The sequence below is a fragment of the Truncatella angustata genome, assembly GCF_020726525.1.
Source record: "Truncatella angustata strain MPI-SDFR-AT-0073 chromosome Unknown BKA67scaffold_7, whole genome shotgun sequence".
Taxonomy (NCBI): domain Eukaryota; kingdom Fungi; phylum Ascomycota; class Sordariomycetes; order Amphisphaeriales; family Sporocadaceae; genus Truncatella; species Truncatella angustata.
The window spans coordinates 798506-814489 of NW_025763387.1; the positions used below are offsets into that span (position 1 = coordinate 798506).

At 47.8% G+C, this 15984-nt stretch overlaps 6 protein-coding genes across 6 annotated transcripts; 3 read left to right on the forward strand and 3 right to left on the reverse strand.

Moving 5' to 3' along the window:
* Window positions 1-938: 938 nt before the first annotated feature.
* On the forward strand, window positions 939-4141 carry BKA67DRAFT_538510 (uncharacterized protein; the record flags this gene model as incomplete). The annotated part of the gene is made up of 7 exons (XM_046100478.1): window positions 939-1706; window positions 1762-2085; window positions 2154-2354; window positions 2409-2627; window positions 2678-2912; window positions 2959-3183; window positions 3237-4141. 7 exons carry the CDS (start codon window positions 939-941, stop codon window positions 4139-4141), a joined length of 2877 nt encoding a protein of 958 aa, XP_045954983.1.
* A 1049-nt stretch (window positions 4142-5190) lies between these two features.
* BKA67DRAFT_574921 (shwachman-Bodian-diamond syndrome protein) lies at window positions 5191-6286 on the forward strand. The gene is made up of 3 exons (XM_046103461.1): window positions 5191-5746; window positions 5865-5988; window positions 6072-6286. Exons 1-3 carry the CDS (start codon window positions 5583-5585, stop codon window positions 6144-6146), a joined length of 363 nt encoding a protein of 120 aa, XP_045954984.1. The 5' UTR covers window positions 5191-5582; the 3' UTR covers window positions 6147-6286.
* A 2279-nt stretch (window positions 6287-8565) lies between these two features.
* On the reverse strand, window positions 8566-9110 carry BKA67DRAFT_594060 (uncharacterized protein; the record flags this gene model as incomplete). Its single annotated transcript, XM_046105014.1, has 3 exons — window positions 8566-8622; window positions 8682-8998; window positions 9053-9110. The coding sequence occupies 3 exons, from the start codon at window positions 9108-9110 to the stop codon at window positions 8566-8568; spliced, it is 432 nt and encodes a 143-aa protein (XP_045954985.1).
* A 3242-nt stretch (window positions 9111-12352) lies between these two features.
* Window positions 12353-12796, forward strand: BKA67DRAFT_574929 (uncharacterized protein). The gene has a single exon (XM_046103462.1). The coding sequence runs from the start codon at window positions 12433-12435 to the stop codon at window positions 12661-12663; it is 231 nt and encodes a 76-aa protein (XP_045954986.1). The 5' UTR covers window positions 12353-12432; the 3' UTR covers window positions 12664-12796.
* A 93-nt stretch (window positions 12797-12889) lies between these two features.
* Window positions 12890-13890, reverse strand: BKA67DRAFT_365057 (uncharacterized protein). The gene is made up of 3 exons (XM_046096449.1): window positions 13687-13890; window positions 13377-13611; window positions 12890-13292 (listed from the first exon to the last, which is right to left on the reverse strand). Exons 1-3 carry the CDS (start codon window positions 13787-13789, stop codon window positions 12965-12967), a joined length of 666 nt encoding a protein of 221 aa, XP_045954987.1. The 5' UTR covers window positions 13790-13890; the 3' UTR covers window positions 12890-12964.
* A 571-nt stretch (window positions 13891-14461) lies between these two features.
* Window positions 14462-15794, reverse strand: BKA67DRAFT_365055 (optic atrophy 3 protein-domain-containing protein). The gene is made up of 2 exons (XM_046096448.1): window positions 15445-15794; window positions 14462-15345 (listed from the first exon to the last, which is right to left on the reverse strand). Exons 1-2 carry the CDS (start codon window positions 15571-15573, stop codon window positions 14731-14733), a joined length of 744 nt encoding a protein of 247 aa, XP_045954988.1. The 5' UTR covers window positions 15574-15794; the 3' UTR covers window positions 14462-14730.
* Between the last annotated feature and the right edge of the window lie 190 nt (window positions 15795-15984).

Sequence of the window (15984 nt, forward strand, 5' to 3'; positions counted from 1 at the left end):
TTACGGATTACTGCGTAGAGCGATACAATGAGGGACACAATGCGGGGGAGTAACATTCCGCCGGGGCCCGAACCCACGGGTCGCTAATTCGTGCTACGGACATCCCTGACGCCCATTGCCGGAGCTAACTCGTTTGCTCTTGACAGTATTGATCATCCACTGCACGATTTCATTCAGCTAATAAGTTCCAACAAGACTCATATCGAGTTTGGCTCTGGTCTTTTTAAAGTTCCCACATGCCTATAACCTAGAGACATGTGAGCGTATTTCGCTTCTGGCTTCTCTACGAACTCTTCGGGGAATCAGCTAAAAACGCCTGTCTCTTAACTAGCACCCCCGCAAAACCAGAAGCCATGACACAATCCCCCCAGCCATATTTGTTGACACTGTGATCTTCTGACTTTATCTCGTCCACGGAATGCTACCTACATGTGTAGTGATTGGTATGAAGCAGTCTCTTCCCGAGTGTCACCATGGGCACCGCGATCGTGTCACCTCACTGTAAACAATACGCACTTTTCTGGTCCCTAGCACGAGAATTGCCTGCAGGAAGGCACCTCCAAGCACTACTTCCTCCTTAGCCTGTAGGATTCTGCATGCATCTTGCTTCGGCCGAGATAGTCTACCCAACTTACTAAACTTTTTTCCCATCTAAGACCGAAGTTAAGCTTAGTCGCTCTTTCTTTCATTATCATGTAGCAGACGACTGGTCGACCGTTACGTGGTTTTCTTAGACCTGGGCGTTTGCGGATGATGATTTGACTTTCGTTTTCACATCTTCTGCGTCGTTCCTTTGGCCATCTTCCATTATGTTTTGACACCTGGCTCCCGCCGTGTCTCGCTTTTTGGTTGTCTTGGAGCTCTTGGTGTCTTGGGGAGCAGTTAGCATCTTTCAACTCTTTTTTTTTTGTTCTTCCTTTTGCCGGCCATCTGTGGTCATGGCCCTGGTTATAGGCAGTCAACCGCCGAAGCCTTCCTCGCGGAGCAGTTCAGTAAAGCTTCGCAGGAGGAGCTCCTGGGCAGCGCTGCTTCATCCACGCACAGCTCTGAGAACATCTCGTACTACTCCTGACTTATCGCGCCCTGACGTTGAGCTGGCCTCGATTGTAAATGTAGAAGGAGAGGGAGAGTTGGACAAGTTTGCCGAGCTAGGACTAACGCTGGGTGCTGGGGAGGAAGAGTATCTGGATCGGATAGAAGAGTTTCCACGACTATTATCTGGAGAAGACGATCACGGTATTGATGGTGATAAAGATTTGCCAAGGACGTTCAAGCCTTTTCAGAAATGGATGAAGACATTACAACACCGTGCTCAGCAGAGACGCCGATCACAAAACAGTATAGATGACCTGGGGGCATTTCCGACCCTTGCAGATGATAGGTCTCTATGCCACAGCCATAGAAGATCGTCTTCTGGCTCTTCTTTCGCTTACGTCCTTGGAGTGAGAAGCGCAAGTATCAGTCTCGCCGAGAGCGCTTTCACACGGTCTCGGCGAAACACTGCGATATCATCTCATCATGTCAAGACAGACCGCGGTAGCAGGGCTTCGATGTCAGCTGAAAGACGCTCAGAAGATAGTGTCCGGTCAGAGCGAAGTGTGTTCGATCCAGCTGTTATTGAAAGACTCCTGCAGCGTCGAAGGATTCTGGAGGAATTGATTGCTACAGAGGAGAGCTATATTGGAGATATCAAGTTCTTGATGAATGTAAGCTACTTGCTTCTCGTATCTAATTAGCCCTCTAGATCTGATCTTGATATAGGTCTATGTCACAATACTCGCCTCTTTACCAACACAACACCCAGGCTTGCGGTCTTCCATCAACCGTAACCTAACAGACATAGTCGAACTTCACGAAGGTATACTCGGAGAACTCCACCGAGCTGTCCCAAACTCGGAATATACTCAGCCGGACCAGTTTCCAATCCCATTAAAGTCCACTGGGAAAGCGTCACATCACCAAAGATGGCACAGCCTTGATTCGGTCCCAGAAGATACTGGAGGAGCATCCTGGCTGCAGTACGTACCTGGCATAACAGCGGAACCAGATGTTGCGGTACAGGTATCGAGAATATTCCGAGAGAGAGTAAGTGTATCATGGGAGTCGACCTGACGAATTGGATTAGATTTGAAGAACCACTAACTATGTCCCAGATGCACCGATTCTTCGTCTACGAGGAATACGGTGCTAAGTACGAGATGATGATCAAAGATGTAGCGATGACTTCACGAACCATGCCTCAATGGGAGACTTATCAGAAGGGGCTCGAAGCTCTTGCAGCATCACTGGGGTCTGTAAATCGTCAACTGGACCGTTCCCGTAAATCGCTTACGATTGGTGACCTCTTGGTTAAGGTGGGATTTCCTGATCTGATTTATTAACCGGCTAGCAAGACTGACATACTTTAGCCTATCCAAAGAATTTGTAGATATCCATTACTTTTTGCCGAGCTCCTCAAATATACGCCGGTCTGCGATTGCCCTCACGCTCATGCAGAAATTGAAAATGTTCTGGCCCGGCTCCGCGAAGCTACCTCTGAGATTAATAGAGCCACCGATGACCCTTCTGTCAAAGTGACGATGGAAACAACATGGCTATTACAAGATCGCCTGGTGTTTCCAAACCAGGTATGCTCTTTTATCCGTTCGAACATTACGTATGTTAATGAAGTAAACAGAGTTTTGACGCTGCGCTCAAAACAACAATCCGTTCTCTCGGCCAGATCAAGTTATGTGGTGCCCTCCATATTTGCTGGCAAACACGAGGGGGCGTAGAAGGACAGTACATGGTTTGTCTGCTGTACAGAGAATGTCTATGTCTGGCTACTGCCTCCAAAGGTGATCAATTATACACGATCCAGGCGTGTATCGGTCTGAACACAATCAGAATCGAGGAAGCTGATAATGGTAGAGGTTAGTAATAAACTGGCTGGGTTCAAACAAATCTAATAGATTGCAGGTCTGCAATGCCATTCCGCACCGTTCTCTTGGAAGCTCGTGTTTGAGATCGATCATCAGCTCTACGAAATCATTATGACGGCGTGCACACCCAAGGAAGAACACGAATGGAGAAACCGCTTAATCAGATCTATTCCCAACGAGGCACAGGAATCTGGGGAACCGCTTTTCTGCAGCTCACTGTTTTTGAATATCAAAAGCCTCGGTACGGTTTTCGGAAAGCCAGGTATGTCGCTATCTTTCTTGCTGAGCAATCAATTTGCTGATATATCAATACAGGATCCGTTGCTCGTCGTTTATCAATTCACCGAGCAATGACAGTAGGTCCCAAATCTCCTCTGTGTCAGGTGATTTTGAAGCACACTACCACTATGAAAGACTCGTCCAATTCAACTTCTGGATCACCAATCAACCGTTCTCAGTCGTTATTGACGACAACCTCGAGAATACCAATACTAGCGCCACCACGTGGGGACCGGGCAAGGCTGGAAGCGCAGTTGTCTGATGTTTGGACTCGAAACATTCTACCATTTCCTGGCATAACAGCCCGGTCTAGGAGTGAACACCTTGTCCGTACCTCGGCTTCAACAATGATGCGCAAGCTCAGCGTAGCAAGCATTACGACTTCATTTGCTAAGCGGTCTAGCAGTTCCGCAAGCGTGAGTACAGTGAAGGCAAAAGATGAAGAATTGCCCCAAGTGAATAATTCTGTCGATTCGCTCGTCAGTCTCAATTGCGAGGTCTCTCATTCTATACTGGATCTCGACCAGAGTCATGATGATATACGACGACTTCCCGTGATCAGAGATGCGACGGAACGGACAAGTAGCTGCAGCCCGAGGTTGCCATCAACAGACACAAACATATCCTCCAGCACAGTCTGGAAAATGGATCTGTCGAGGCAAGATATCGAAAATTTCAATTCGACGGATGTGAACGAGAAAGTGTCGTTTAAAGCACCAGTTCTACAAGCTACATCCGTCAACAGTGTGTCACAGCCCTTCATCGCCAGGGCTACCACACCAACACCTCCAATGAGACAGAAGGAGAATATTTCCCAGGTACATAAAACCAAGCGACCAATTCAAGAGACCACGAACCCTTCAAAGCTTAGTAAACGAGCCAAGCCTGGAGGCAAGAATCGGAGTATGGTGGCTGGCGCCATCCGAAGCTTCTTCCGCTGAGCGAATACAGGGTCGGTAATGAATAACATGGAGGTCTACAAACGGATCATTTCTTCTCTTTTTGGCCGATACTCATATTTTTATCAAACGAACTTTCTCGAATTATACGTGTTAAGTGGCTTGGAAGGGGCCATCCTTGATCGCGCATGAATACCCACTGGAAACGAGATTGGTTGTACGGATCACAGCTTGGACAAATCGCCGTTTCCCAACAATGTATATAGATAAAAGTAGAAGTCGTTCTTTTACACCGACAGAAACATCGAATCTATGAAGAACCCACGTTTTATGGTTAACAATATTCCCGATGATCTGTCAAGTTCAAGTGGCTCTGCGGTTTTTCAAATGACTGCATAGGCACGCTTGAGGTGTTGCGACAACGATCACGATGTTACCTACGTATGTAATATTGCTTTCTGTGACGCTAGCTACTGTATAATCAAACAACTTCCAGAAGCGTCTCAAGCAAGTACCCACCCATGGCGGCCAACTAGCTGCCAAGATTACGACACTAAATCACTGATGGTTCCGGTGTGTACCTGACTGTTACCCCAAAGAAGAGGGAATACCCGCAATGCCGACTGTCGATCTTTGCACGTTATTTGCCGATTTCTCACGTGCCCTCTGTCATCGTATGGTTGTGTCATCACATTAGTAGAGCATTCTATTGTTTTAACTTAAGTTAGGAATGTGTAATAGGATCCATGTTCTTTCTGTTTGTCAACTTGGAGGCCCATCGCTTGAGTTTGGAGGCTAGGTTAGCGGAGATCTTATTATTCGAAGTCAGCTTCGCCCTGTGTTCTAACAACTATCTTGCCCGTCTCGGTCGATACACGGCCAAGAGAACAACCACGTCAAACGGTTCCTCTATTGCGCTTTGAATGCTAAAATTCTCTTCGGTCGGAAACTTGACATGTCGTGATTCCATGTACTGCCATGCTTTGTCTGCACAAAATATGTACAGGACCACGTACTTGCACCAAAGAGAGACTGGGAAGCTGGGCTCGGTGATCCCTGTCCAAGCTCCATTAGTGACGTAGAGGGGTGATTCGCACTGAAATGATGGCGGGGTAGCTTGAACCAGCTGTAGCTGCAGGAACCCAAGGTGGGCTGTGGGCAGTTTGGGCCTGTTATGACGTATGCATTCCCGAATTAATATGGAATGCGGGCAACGAGCTCACAGCAGGGGAACATGATCGAATCAAATTAAACGCGGCTGGGCAAAGAAAGCAAACAGGCACCTGACCCAAGCTGCTTGAGCTTTAAAGTAAATAAATGCCACTCTCCAATGTTTTGTAGCCTGCCTTCTTCCCTCTGTTCACATACTCAAACAACCAATAACAAAAAGCAACACAATCAACACGAATTCACGACTTAGTATCACAAGATACATCCCCAAACATCGAACACATCTCACCAAAACAACAACAAATCAGTCAAAATGGTTAAGGGAGAGGCTACACAGACCAAGGTCCACTTCAAGGGCCAGGAGGACGACTTCATCATCTTCGTCGATGACGTTTCAGCCTACAACCAGTGGAAGAGCGACAAGACGATCCCCATGGCTCAGTTCATCTCTACTTTCAAGATCTTCGTCACACACAAGTAAGTTCTTCAAACCAATTTCAACATTGCCGACCCGGTGCGGGGTCGTGTGCCTCATACACGCACAGGGGAGACTGGTCCTGTGCTACCTGGAACTTGGCTAACAGAGTACCAATAGGCAAGGAAACCAAGGCCAATATGATGGTGCTTCCAAGTCCACTCTGGAGAACGAGTTCGGTACTTCCAAGGAGGAAGATGTAATTAAGCAGATCTTGGAGAAGGGCAACTTCCAGGAGTCACAGGTAAGCACTCGCACTCCTAGTCCACTTAATCAGACCCACATCACCTTCCAGATCGATTTGCTAACTTTGCTTCTTTTTTATAGTTCCCCGACCGCCAGGGTCCTAAGAACGATGCCCAATTGGGCTCCATCGTCAATGGCCAGCCTGGAACTCGATAAGTCTAGCAGTCTGGATTGGAATTGATGTTATGCGCCGTGTGGCCGCTTTTACGATTTGCATGAACGGAATGGGACCCCGCATGATATGATGGGAAAATGTCAGCTAAATACTAGCGAATGATACCACCCGTAAACAGTAACAGTCTTCTCCCTTGCAATGTGAACATACTACCACTACGGTAGTATGATTTTATTTCGGTAGAATTGATCATGTATGGCAAGAGGATAATCATACTGTTGATCATGTTTACCTATTGACTACATCGGTACCTTTCACTTCGTGCCTCAAACTAACAGGCCCGACCTCTAGCATAGCAATTTTCTGCTATTCTGTCGATGCCTGGATTTTGAATTGGATGACAACTGATGCCTTGAGTTTTATGGCAAGTGCCGAAAGGGCTTCATCGGCAACTTCATTTGAGGTAGGTGTGTAATGGTTTATACGGATGATGTCGAAGTTGCTCCCTAGCCCAAAGCATGTCACCGTCCACTTAACCGATAATAATATTATTTCGTACTGAACATGAACGTGTCTGTTCCTCGTGTATAGATGCCTGTTCTAATTATAAATTCTCTCTAATAACCCCCCAATATGATTACTCCTATTCTTGATGTAAATATCAAACAGATGAGAACAATCTCTGGAAGGAAGGAACTGCAGCTTGTGTTTGCACAGTCCTAGATAAAATCAAGCGAGTCGTACGAGTAGAAAAATCACACAGCATTTGTCGCTTTCCATCATGGTAAGCTCACTAGGTGCGATTTGCTCAATGTCGACGTCTTACCTAATCTTAGTGAAACTTTCACTATCCATCTTCCCACGTCGAGGGAGTTCTTCTGAAGTGAGGCGAGGCTTCAGTATCAACGCCCTCCGCAATGCACCTTTCTTGATATATTTGACTGAAAGTTAGTGGCTTAAAGGCTTTAGACCGGTGCCATGCTGGGAGGCAAACGCAAAATGGGCGCATCCGCACTCAAGGAAGACATCGCATCCGAAGTACATAGGCACAAAATCGCACTGGGCCTCCTGAGTTTCTTTCTGCATGTAACAAGTTGTTTTCTTATGTTGTCCGCAACACATGTCAACGACTGAAATGCACTTTGTTCCAGAGCGCCCAGACACAATGTACAATCCAACAAAATGCAGGTACCGGGCGAGCGGGCGGGAGTACCGTGCCCACGAAGTCTCGTGGTGGGCTCCAAACAGCAGCATCCCCCATCTCGCAATACATCCGTTATGGAGGAAAGAAACCAGCTTGGTTTTCACTCCAGAGGTTTTCTGTCAGACGATGCCTTAAAGCGATATCAATCAATTAGTCACCGAACATCCCCCTCCCCCTTCTTAGCATAACGCTCCCCCAGAGAACCAGGCGCGAAACAAACACCCATGCACAAGTCAGATGTCAGCTGTCAGCTCCTCCCCAACATGACGCAGGGAGAGCCGAGTTGCCGGAGGCTCCTCATTGATTCCTACCGATCTTTCAAGCCCTACGGAAATTAAAAGAGGATAAGGTATCCTTCCTACACTACCTTGCAACCGGTGCCGATCTGTCTTTTGAGCCTCAAGTTTCATCATGGACCGGGGTCCGATCCGAGCACAGCCCTCTACATATTGGTTGTATCCACCCAGGGTAACGTCCCAAGGGGGTCAAGGACTTTTTTTTTTTCGAGTCTTTTGAAACCCCAACGTCTTTTCTGGTCTTAAAAGCCAGAGGAATCGGATGAAACCGACACCGTCTTGAGTCTGGTTTGCGATGACTCGCTCTGAGACGTCCTAAGAAGTTTGGGCTTGGCGGGAAAAGATGTGGGGGGAGGGAGGAAGAGACGAATAGACATTCACTCACGCTACGGGAAGCCGGGGCGAAGGCGAGTATTGTTAGATGGGGGTTTTTTCCTTGCTTCGAATTTCTGTCTAATTCCGGAGTATTAGGTACCTATTGCTATTTTTGAGCCTGCTGAACGCTGAAGGAACCGTCATCGATGGGGCGGAGTTTGTTAAGCTCGATGACTTAGAGTTCTTCTTATTCGTAGATAGCCTTTCTCCCCCTCAATCTCCTGGCCATTCGCTAGCACCAAGCCCGAATACTGGATGTGGGCTGGCGGCATGGCCTTCTCTTGTAGTTCCCTCTTCCGTGTCATCGCCATAATAGGCTTTCATCCTCCTCGCACCCCCTAGACTCGTGTGACCACCCCCTTTTATCGAGTCCTTCCCGAAAAATCAAGTGACGTGAGTCGTGAGTAAAACAGAAAATATGTAAACGCCGAAATCCATGTATGATGAGAGTCGTAGAATGATGTCCGCTCTGAAAAATAGAGGTATGCAAACGGGGGGTCCCTTTGACTCGAAGTCATGATGCAAGTCCATCCAAGCGGCTACCTTGTCGCCTCATAACAGGGAGATATATTGAGAATGCTGCGACTATGCCTTGCTACGGCTACCTCTCTGAGGAAGAGTCCAGGGTTTCGCGCAGATCATCTGATAGTTCAATTAGTACTCATGACTGTAATATGACCCAAACAGAATGTAAAGCTCACCTCGCCTTCACTGTACGCCCAAAAATATATCACCATAGCAATCAAGTAGTAGAGACCAGCATTGGTGCCCTGGTACGTGAGGATAGCAGCTAGAGCGAACAGAGGCAGCGCCGCAAGACGGGCCTCTAGACTGCGGTGGAGACCAGAGCCAGCAACGAACACAATGGGGTACTCCCAAGCTATCATCCATAGTCCCATTAATAAGTTGATGATCTGCAATGTTGGAAAAGGCTTCACTGCCGGGTCGAGAGTCTTGGTCAGAAAGTCGAAGAAAATCTTCGGCCAGAAGAAACCCTGAAGAGCGGCAGCAATCTGGTCTATTTGCACTGTTAGCTTACCACAAACACTGATATGAGAGGGGGTTCACTTACACACGCCAGCAGTCAAGGTGATGAGTCTTGCCCAGTGGTTCTTGATAAGTCTTCCCATTTTGGCGGTTTACTTTTGAAGCTGATTTTCGTCCGAATATCTTCTCCACGGTCTTTAGATCTTGATAGTTTTTCAAGGTTTTTTCCCCGCCTTGTTTGGTCGTCCCAGGTTGCCCAATAGTCTCAAGTGTCGATGCCGAAAAGAAAAAGAAAAAAGTAAAGTTCCAGGTAACCAACACTGATCCCACGCGCAAAGAAGGAAACGAAGGCTAACAAAGCGTCCACCGTCTCTCAGTAATACAATAGGTAAATCGAAAAGGGAAAAGAATGCAAGGTAGCCGGACCCGCAAGACGAATTGTGGAATACAAAGTTGTCGATATTAAAAGAATGGTTACCGACGAAGGCGAGTGCACAGCGCTGGCAACTAAGAAAGAGAAGAGAGAGGAGGCCAAGAGCTGACCAACCGACCTGCGGAGGGTATGCGAGAGACTATATTGGATGTTCGGACGGCCTTGGTTCCTGTCCGTGGGCGAGGTAGAGGAGGAAAGGTGGGGAGCGGTGCCCCCGGTCTGGTAGAGCTTGTATCAGAAGAGACGATGCCCTGCTGGGATGACGCTTTCAGACGTTGGTAATGCTTCGTTTGAGATCCAGGTTCTAGTAATCCGATCTATAATGACAGCGGGCATCCGAGCGGCATTCCTCGTTTCCGTGACGTCTGGATTAAATCCCTAGTAGGACTGAGGGAGGCAGGACAGGCCTTCAAAACCTTATTCAGGATAAGATTATTAATGTTGAGCCGCAATGAGGCATGTCTTTCCTGATCCAAGATTCGGTTGTTTGAGGCTAGTATGATCTGCTGCTTTGTGTGTCTATGGGTCTGTGGTTGATGGCCCGTTAGCTTGGATCGTTGAAGCTTGTGCTGGAGTCTGTTCATGCGTTTGCGACTCTGCGTCGTCGCATTAAAGAAGGGTTGAAGATCAGACAAAACCCGTTACCAGGGAGGGAAGGGGTATTATGAGGCAACCGCAGGCATTTCTTGTAAGAGTGCGTAGATCCTCAGACATGTGGAGGTATGTGAGTTTTAAGAGTTGACAGGCCTGGATGGGGGTTCGTTGTGGGCACATGCAGAGTATCATCAGCCACGGCCGAGACCGCCATTAGACGACATGGAACCAATACCAGAGCGCGTAGAATCTGTAGACATGGCAGGCAATGGGGCTACTGGGGTAGATCGGAGAGAAGCGCAGCGAGTCTTGCAGGTCTCATGATATGCAAGTAGAGCATTTCGTCCGAAAGTGGGCTAGAACTCGACGACTATCGAGGTTGGCAACGGTGAGAAATAGCGGGCGGGTACAGCCATGTGCACGTCAGGATTGGGTACAGCAGGCTTGGGTACCTGAGCGCGGACCCTTGAGTACGAGTAAGGCGGTTGCGCAGCATGCTGCAAGAACAGGTATTGGGCATCTCGATAATTGTGGTTTCGATAGTGGTGGTCGAGAATAGCACAGGTGTGGGAGTCTTAAGGTGATTGGGCTTGAGAACGGCGGTTAGATGTCACCCTAGAGCCAATTAGAAGTCCTAACGCCGCCGCTCTACAGAGCCTATGCATTACTCTGACAAGGGGTGACCCCGGATCACCAGGGCCATTCCACCGCGTTGCAGGCACTTGAGAGGCAAGTGCTGCGTGCTTCCCGCTTCTGCCCACCTCCATCATGCGAGGTCGTGATGGATATTGTAACCATACATTCCAGGATAGTTGTTGAAGAAAACTTAGTGCCAACCATGAAATGCCTGCTACTGGAACTCTGGAACACTGGAACCGGTCATTGACAAAAGGTTGTCCCGATCTGTCCGAATGCGTCTGATTGGCAACCTAAATCATAGGCAAATGGCATTATTAAAGAACTTATACTCAGCAAACCAGGGACTCCATGTGCTCGGAGAAATGTTAGGTTTCTAGTCATTCCATAGTACGTAGGTACTTACAGTACATAGGTAGCATCCGGACCCCATCTTTTGTCCAACATTGCAAGCTGGGGGCTCACACAATAAATCGTGGCTTGCATCACCAACCTCTCACCTTATTCTTGCTTCGTCGCACCTGACAGTGTGGTAATATTAATAGCATCAAGCATGTTTCCTCCCAAGTTGTAATGCATTTCAGATAGCAGAAGGCATTGATGCCATCTGAGCGCCTGCGACACCACCCTGGAGGCGATCAGGTTGAGCTCAGACGTGAGAGTTTCGCAACTGAGGCAGATGGGGTTTGATGGTCAGATAAAGATTGTGGGCCACACCACCAACGCAACGGGTATCTAGACAGGGGTTGGGTTGTTCGTCGCAGCAACCACTTCCCAATAGTATCCACACGTCTCTACCATAACATGACTTTGGTGAACCACAAAATTAGTCGTTTGATGTCGGACGATGGCTCACAATCGTCTCATGAGCATTTGAGGTATTTTGGGGGTTTCCGAGTTCAGATGTTGAAGCTCTCAAGTTGTTTATTGTTTGAAGTCCGTCATCTGAAAGACATATGCCAGGGAAATTTTGGTAGTACAAATGGGATGAAGTTGCTGAACGGCGTGAGCCGATATATCCGTGATTTTGCTGTGCAGTGATTCTACTTTCAGCAATTATTTTCCCTCGACTTTCAATGAACCGGAAACGCTTGAAAACTCAGAGCCCTCAAAAGACTGGCAGAAGGGAGCCCTTGCAGCCAAGAACAGCCAAGTGGCAGCAATTACTATGCACTAACCTTAGAGCCTTTGGCACATTTATGTTCACCACAGTCACAATTCGTGATAGTAATGTGCGTCCATCTGTGTCTTTCTTCAAGTTGTTCTCGAAGAAGTAATGGCCGACTTCCGAGTCATCAATATGCAGGTAATGATGCGGTGTGCCGTAGGGAGCTGCATAGGCAAATGTCGATTTCGTCGGCGGCTACTCCTAGAATATCATTGGTTGTGACTAGGGACGAACACATGGCAAAATATCAAATCGTTGGCAACTTGTGGTCAGTCTTTATGATCTTCACCAATGAGAACTCACCTTTACCCTCCCCGCACTTGACTAGTTGTCAATACCAAGATCTGATTTCAAGATATGAACCATGATAATCCACAGTGAGTGAGTAGATGTGCTACTTAGATGCTCGATATATAGTCCGGGCTACACCCTAAACATTCCTAGATTCAAGTCTACACTTATTTCGGAGAATATGTCCGACTCGGTCCCGATCCATGTCTGGATAATTTTCGCCTATTTCACTCAATCACGGCATTTGCTGAATATTGTGACAGACTTGCTTGAACTCAATTCATTAGGCGATGCCGGCCGGCAAGACCGAAGCGACTTATCGTTGTAAGTATGGATAGTGTCCATGCCGATCACCGTTGGGTTTCTAGTTATCCTATCGCTCGTTGATATACAAGCAGTCGAAAAGCTACTTTTCGACGTGGTGATGGTTGAGAGGTCGATGAAGGCGCCCAATATCCTTCGGGTAGCAATCAAGGCCGGGAATAGGATCACGTCACAAAAAGCGTCCGGGAACAGTCCGAGAACACAACTCCTGGACAATTTCCAGCCGTTTAGTTGTTTGCAGTCCATGTGAGTATATAGTGTGTATCATTATGATTGCCACGACTTAGATTGATAGCATGATGGGTGACTTCTTTGGCGGTCAAATATGTAAGTGGCCTGGCTCTTGCTTGCATGTCGGCCCTTTAACTGCTTCCGCGATATGCGTTGATGTGCCATTTTTCAACATATTGGAACCTGGTCGCAGGTCACATGCATATTAGGATGCAGACTGGTCATGAACGGCTTAGCCATTCCTACTATTAATAACTATGTTATTGAGCTCTTCCTCTGTGCTCTTCGCCAACTCACATGGCACGTGCAGGTCTCTCTATTCACTCAACAAGATACTCGTCCTGCCAGAATTTGATCACTCGCTCAGCATCGTTGCCCAGATAGTCTCGGAGATTTTGCTGGCCCTCTAGCGTGGTTGCTTTATGAACAAGGTCTCTAAAATCCGTTGTAATATCACTGAGTAGATTTGTTGTATGTTCGCCCAGATGATGAATTTCCGAACAATGAGACAGCAGGCAACGGGCTGTGACTGCTTGTTTGATGGGGGCTGCGCTTGTCATCAGTTGGCGATGAAATGCCATAATTGTCGCTGGCAGTTCCCTTGTAGACGAAAGTGGGATTATGGGCATCTCCAAACCACTCATGAGCCTATTTTTGGTCAAAGATGCTTTAGTAGACAAGGTAGAGAGTGCATGAAAATGGTGGCGGCTTCACTTGAGGTGCAGAACTTACTCTATTTGCAACTTCATCATCATAGCTGTATCACTACTACCCTGGTGCTGCTCCATCAAGAGTACAATAGCTACGTACTGGCCGCCATTGAGATTGTACAGCCTCTCTATGCGCTTGCGTGTTTCGAGCGAATCAACTTCCTGGGGTGATAAGCAGATGGCGCAGAAATGAAGACGAGCTGTTTGACCTGACAAATGTAATGGGACGGCGAGATCGTGAGTGTCAAGTTTCGCTTCTGGCAACCAAAGTCAGTATCATCAAGCGCCAAGCGCTTAGAATTATCAGAGGTTATTTGGAAGTTTCGTGGTACCTTTCCAGCGTCCTGTTGGGTTGCTACTCTGCAGAAGCGCTGGGAAAAGTGAGGCCCAATCAGGCCTCTTGCGTATTGACGAACAAATCAAGGGGTAATCCATGACCTCCTCCACACCACTACGGAGGCCGCAATCTTCAGTCGCCAAATTACTTGATGGCCCGCTGAAGATTTTGTCACAAATTCGTTTGTGAGGGATCAATGTTGTGCTAGGTTGTACGAAGCGGCTATGAGAGTCTACTTCTGTTAATGTGGGTTTGACGTTCGAACAGAATGAACTTGAAGAAGATGGTTGGCAGTTGAACCTAGGAAACAGTAGTGAAACTAATACCCCAAGCTTCGTTCACTGTACATATAAGTACAAAAGATTTTAAAGTTGTCTTTTGCCGTGTGGGCGTTTTTGAGATATAATGTCTAGACCCATCAGTACTGGTTCGTACCTTCCCAATGCTTTGTACAGCAAAACAGAAACGACTCTTGACCCCAGGTAGAAGAGGTGGGTACATATACTTGCGTCTCAATTAATCCAGTGCGTATTGGACTGTTTGCTAGATGAACACCACGAAGCCATGATATGAAGTAACGTATCGAAACACCACAACCTGCCACATAATGCCGTAGTTTCAGATATTAATATATCAAATTACAGCCGCTGTCGGGGCACACTGCTGTTGTAAGGTCCTCGTCTTTATTTATTGTTTGCAGTTGAAATAGCTCTCGTATACAATGTCGATAGCTCTCGCATCCTCTTTCTGCTAGCCGAACCAACTCCAGCTTGATATGAGCAGTAGACGAGAAGAAAAGAAGAAGAAAACATACTGGGTATCACTATATTTGATTCTGTTTGAGTTGAGACTTGGTATATACATCAGGGAACTTCTCGACTGTACTCTACTGTCCGTCTGTTCCTGGGGTCCGCGAGTGAGATAGATTCTCCCTCCAGCACGAGCTGCTATATGCTTTCCTCTCGGGCAGGCCATAAAACGCGAGGATGCGAGGTTAGCGCAAAGAAGCCCTCAGACAATAGGTTGATCAATGCGGCTGTTACGAGGCGGGTGGAGATGTTATTGGTGTGAGAGTAGCAGTTGGCGCTGGAGGCAGCAGCGGCTTCTTCGTTTTGGGATCCTTGAACCCCCTCAAGGCCTCCTCCATCTGTAATATCCTGCTCTCCTGGCGCTTCCTCTCGTTCTCGCGCTCCTGTTCGAGTGCCTCCAATTTGGCATTGAGTTCTTTAATCTTTTCGGCGTTGTGGTCGGGCTTTGTAGACGACTTGTACCATTCATAGATGACCAATGTGATGGCGACTGACAAGATGAAGGCGTCGCCGATGACGTCGGCAAAGAGATCGACGGCCTTTGGCTCTGGCAATGGCCTGAACTTCCGCCTCCAGACTGTGAAGATGTTTGTCCGCTTCTTGGCATTTAGTCGGGCCTCCTCAGGTGTTATTCCATGCTTTGCCTTGAACTCTTCGTCCTTTTTTATTTGTTCTTCCGTTTTTACTGTCGGAGCTTCTGCCTTCTCCTTGGCTCTTTGCTCGGCCTCGGGGTTTCTGAGAAGGGCTACCGACATTCGCATATTGAGCTGATGTATGGCTTGGCCACCTCTGGCCGCCCATGCTCGGAAGGCGGGATGTTCGTGCGCTTGGTGCTTGATGCGATTCTGTGCATGGGCTGCGATGAGCATTTGGTCCGTTGCCATTGGTGGGCATTACAGGACTGAGGGACATGGACCTGGACATGGACTTGGACTTGGACTTACAGCGCCATATTTGGAGACATGCCTGACGAACAGAGATGCAAGCTTGAATAGAGGCAGTGCGACCATCTTTCCTCCAAAGCCGGTAGAAACCCTAGGTGTGTGGTTCTCGTGATTCGACTGCCAGGACATAAGCACTCGGGCTTTGCGTAGGTATCTATCGTTTTATATCGCAAGCATGGTTTTTATACAAGGTCAGTGTTGTCGGTCGGACCGAGTGGTTCCCTCAGCTACAGGCTACAGCAGGGTGTGTATGGACTCTCTGCACGTTGGCAAGTCGGATTGAGGTCATCCAGAAACTAATTAACCCATTGCCTGACCTCAAGCTTGATTGACCTTTACTGAGTGCTTCTGTGGGGCATTTTGATTGTAAGCTTCACCTGCAGGCGACGTTTTTAGCGGATTTCGGGGGGGCTCTCGGCCGGGGCTTGTGGCCGCAGCCATTGCCGTAGGTGGTCATCCAGTATGGAGTAAGGTTGGTGAAGAGATTTGGTGGGTCCTGGTTGCTGGGCCAATCTGCTATGGAGTAAACGAAATCGCTCG

Bases quoted from the DNA above. Each gene is read 5' to 3' on its own strand.
- BKA67DRAFT_574921 (XM_046103461.1), top strand. From the start codon at position 5,583: ATGGTTAAGGGAGAGGCTACACAGACCAAGGTCCACTTCAAGGGCCAG. The intron at 5,747-5,864 runs GTAAGTTCTTCA...GAGTACCAATAG, and splicing joins AAGATCTTCGTCACACACAA to GCAAGGAAACCAAGGCCAAT. The intron at 5,989-6,071 runs GTAAGCACTCGC...TCTTTTTTATAG, and splicing joins GCAACTTCCAGGAGTCACAG to TTCCCCGACCGCCAGGGTCC.
- BKA67DRAFT_574929 (XM_046103462.1), top strand. From the start codon at position 12,433: ATGCCGATCACCGTTGGGTTTCTAGTTATCCTATCGCTCGTTGATATA.
- BKA67DRAFT_365057 (XM_046096449.1), bottom strand. From the start codon at position 13,789: ATGGATTACCCCTTGATTTGTTCGTCAATACGCAAGAGGCCTGATTGG. The intron at 13,612-13,686 runs GTACCACGAAAC...TTTGGTTGCCAG, and splicing joins CCCAACAGGACGCTGGAAAG to AAGCGAAACTTGACACTCAC. The intron at 13,293-13,376 runs GTAAGTTCTGCA...GACCAAAAATAG, and splicing joins ATGATGAAGTTGCAAATAGA to GCTCATGAGTGGTTTGGAGA.
- BKA67DRAFT_365055 (XM_046096448.1), bottom strand. From the start codon at position 15,573: ATGTCCTGGCAGTCGAATCACGAGAACCACACACCTAGGGTTTCTACC. The intron at 15,346-15,444 runs GTAAGTCCAAGT...GCCCATGCACAG, and splicing joins ATGTCTCCAAATATGGCGCT to AATCGCATCAAGCACCAAGC.